The sequence below is a fragment of the Fulmarus glacialis genome, unplaced genomic scaffold (genome assembly GCF_000690835.1).
Source record: "Fulmarus glacialis isolate BGI_N327 unplaced genomic scaffold, ASM69083v1 scaffold21011, whole genome shotgun sequence".
Taxonomy (NCBI): domain Eukaryota; kingdom Metazoa; phylum Chordata; class Aves; order Procellariiformes; family Procellariidae; genus Fulmarus; species Fulmarus glacialis.
Genome location: NW_009192373.1, coordinates 1 through 2,866, shown reverse-complemented (window position 1 = coordinate 2,866; position 2,866 = coordinate 1). Strand labels below are relative to the sequence as shown.

The 2,866-nt window shown below is 41.5% G+C and overlaps 1 protein-coding gene across 1 annotated transcript; it reads right to left on the bottom strand.

Annotated features, from left to right (window-relative positions):
* Nucleotides 1–1,940: 1,940 nt before the first annotated feature.
* SMIM7 (small integral membrane protein 7) lies at nucleotides 1,941–2,810 on the bottom strand (the record flags this gene model as incomplete). The annotated part of the gene is made up of 2 exons (XM_009587052.1): nucleotides 1,941–2,031; nucleotides 2,758–2,810. Coding segments are annotated over 2 exons (144 nt in total), but the record flags the coding sequence as incomplete, so codon positions are not given.
* Nucleotides 2,811–2,866: the final 56 nt, after the last annotated feature.

The following is a 2,866-nucleotide window of genomic DNA, read 5'->3' as shown; positions in this document are numbered from 1 at the left end:
GCGCCGCGGTGCCGACCCCAGGGGCCTCCCCCACCCCTCCCCTTTACGTTTCAGGAGAAGACTTGGTTTAATGAAGATTAGGGAGAAAATGTTTTCCAAGAACTATATAAAGCACTGGATTTTGTTTGGATGCCATGACAAACCACACGTGAAGAATAAAAACTTTAGGTAACACCAAAGAGGGCGACTTGAATAAATCGCTGCAAGTGCCCAACACTTGTGCCTGACTACCCGACTGCATCCAGATCAAATTCAAGGTGTTCGCTAAAACCTGAGCCTCAGAATCATTTAGATGAGGCCTCTCTCTCCTTCTCAACAGTCAGACAGCTAAAGAAACTGAAGCCGAGGAAGCTCCGCTATTAGTTTACAGTTTGATTTAAAAGATATCCAGCAGTGCGCACTCTCTTAAATTATCTTGGTGATGCTGGGGAAAAGTTGCTGGTTGAAGAGGCTAACTTAACATAAATAAAAATAACACAAGAAGCCAGACACAATTACAAGACTAGTTAAAATTTCTCAGAACACACCAATACTGAATTGATTTCTCCTGTAACAGAATGAACACAGCATCAAATATATATTTTTGCCCTTAAATAGAACAATTTTATTCAACCAAATCCAAGATTATTCCAAAACTATTCCTCAGGATTGACTTATAGAATTATTTTTGCTATTTTTCCTATTCAAAATCCCTTACATATTGCTTAGGAAAAAAATCTTGTCTTTGAAGTTTTAATTTAAAAAGCATTTTGTTGGAAAAACAGTGAGAAGGTGAGAATGCATTTTTTTTAATCGTCCTTTTCTGTTTCTCCAACAAAACTAAATGGAATAGTGAGAAGTTCCACCAATATTTTGCTCAACTTTATAAAAATGAGATTCAAGAAGTGTGACTTCCAAGTAGCCTAGGCGATGGCAACATTAGCAGACACATCAGGAGCTGGGAGTGACTAACAATGCAGAGTTTTAAGACTGTGGTCTTCAGTCATGCTGCAATTCTAGCCTGCGTACTAGGCACTGCACTCTAAGCCTAGCAAAACAATTTAAAGTTCTCTTTATTTCAGTAAAGTTGAAATAATTTTACTTTGAAGATTTTGGTTCAGGGCCCTCAAGGCTCAATCCCCGCGGCAGCAAGCGAACCAGCATGCATCGTATTATTACAGGACTGGCTGAAGAGGATGAACGTGTCCTGTCCCTTGCGCGTGTTAGGAGCTTGTACCGAAGAACAGGCCACATCCCAAGGCTGTATTTTGAAAGCATTATAATCTTTTACTTTATAGAAAAGTTATGTTTCCAGCCAAAAGTCTCTTCCAAGTAAACAGACATGTTTGTGGATGACTTTCAAGATCCAAATAACCTAGTGGACGCAACAGAAAAAAAATAGATGAGAACCGGGTACAACTGTTAACAGTCATGCCAATGCCTTTCCAGCTCACACCACCAGTGCACATCTGGCCATCGGTTTTGCTCCCCCATACATCAGACCATATAGCTACGTAAGTGAAGGAAAGCAGCCTGCTAGCCTGCCTATCAGAACTAAAACCTGTTTTCAGAGACTATTCTCAAGGCTGATTCCATTCTATTATTTGCTGGTTTTTTTCCCCCTCCTAAAATGAAAAACATCCCAAAAGTTAAACTGAAATGCTGACCCAAATGATGTTTTATCTAAGCAACCCACAACAAGGAACACTATATCTAAGGCTAAATGACTCACACGCTGGCAGAGAATGTTTTCATGCACTACAGGTACCCACATTAGCAAAGAACTGTGAGGTCAACCAACGTCTCTTTGAAGATTGAAATTAAAAAGTGAAATGAAAAGGAATTACGGAACAATAGAGTGGGAGAGAGAGAGATCCGAAATGAAGTATATGTGCAAGAAAAATCCCAACATATACGACTTCCTATAAACAAATGACAAGATGCTGCACAGCGTTACTTACACAATCATGCAGAACATCATGAAGACATTCCACAAGGCAATGAAGATTCGAAAATATCTGAGACTCAGCAAAAACTCTCTGATATTATCACCTAAAAATCAAGAGAAGAAACCTTTGACGTACAAATTACCTAATACACTGACAAGTCACATTTTCAACACTGCCTGAAAAACATAAGCAACTATGACACAGAAAAAACCAGAAAGGTCAGAGAACAAAAAACAGAAAGTTGAAGTTTCAGGGAAATGATCCATACTATGTTCAGTGCAACCCTACTAAGGGCATGTGGGAAAATAAACAATAAATGATAAAAAGGGGTCACACTATTAAAAAGGGAAGGACAGCCCTCCGTTGTAGTTTCCAGCCTTCCTGCCACTTTTAACCAGCAAGCAGAGATGCAAGCAGAGATACAAGAGAGCAATGCAGGCGCACACACACTAAAATGGGAATCGGGTTGTAAGCAGAGCATTACCTCTGTAGCACAGGCACCTACATTCAAAAACGCTGAAAGAAATGTGCATTTTTCTATTTCTTCTCAAATCACCAATTTGGGATCAACAGTTAGGTTTGTCATACCCGTATGAAAACATCACGGAGGAAAATTTTAGGTTGCAATTTAGGAAACCAGTTATCCCAGCCACAGAGTAATTCACATCCAAACAAAACAGGGTTAAACTTGTACTTTGGCGCCTTGAAAATGCTTTAGCCAATAATTTCCTCCAGAAAACGCCCGTTCCTGTATATATGCAGACAACCCTGAGCAGAGAGGCCGTCCAGGGGCACGGGCGCTCCACGGCTCCCGGCTCCCCTCCGTTACCGGTGGTGGGTTCCCTCGACTCCTCGCCGAAGCCCTCCGTGTCTCTCTTCCTCCTGCGGGACAGCGAGGGGGGTCCGTATCAGGCAGGGTGAGCCCCCCCAAACTCCCC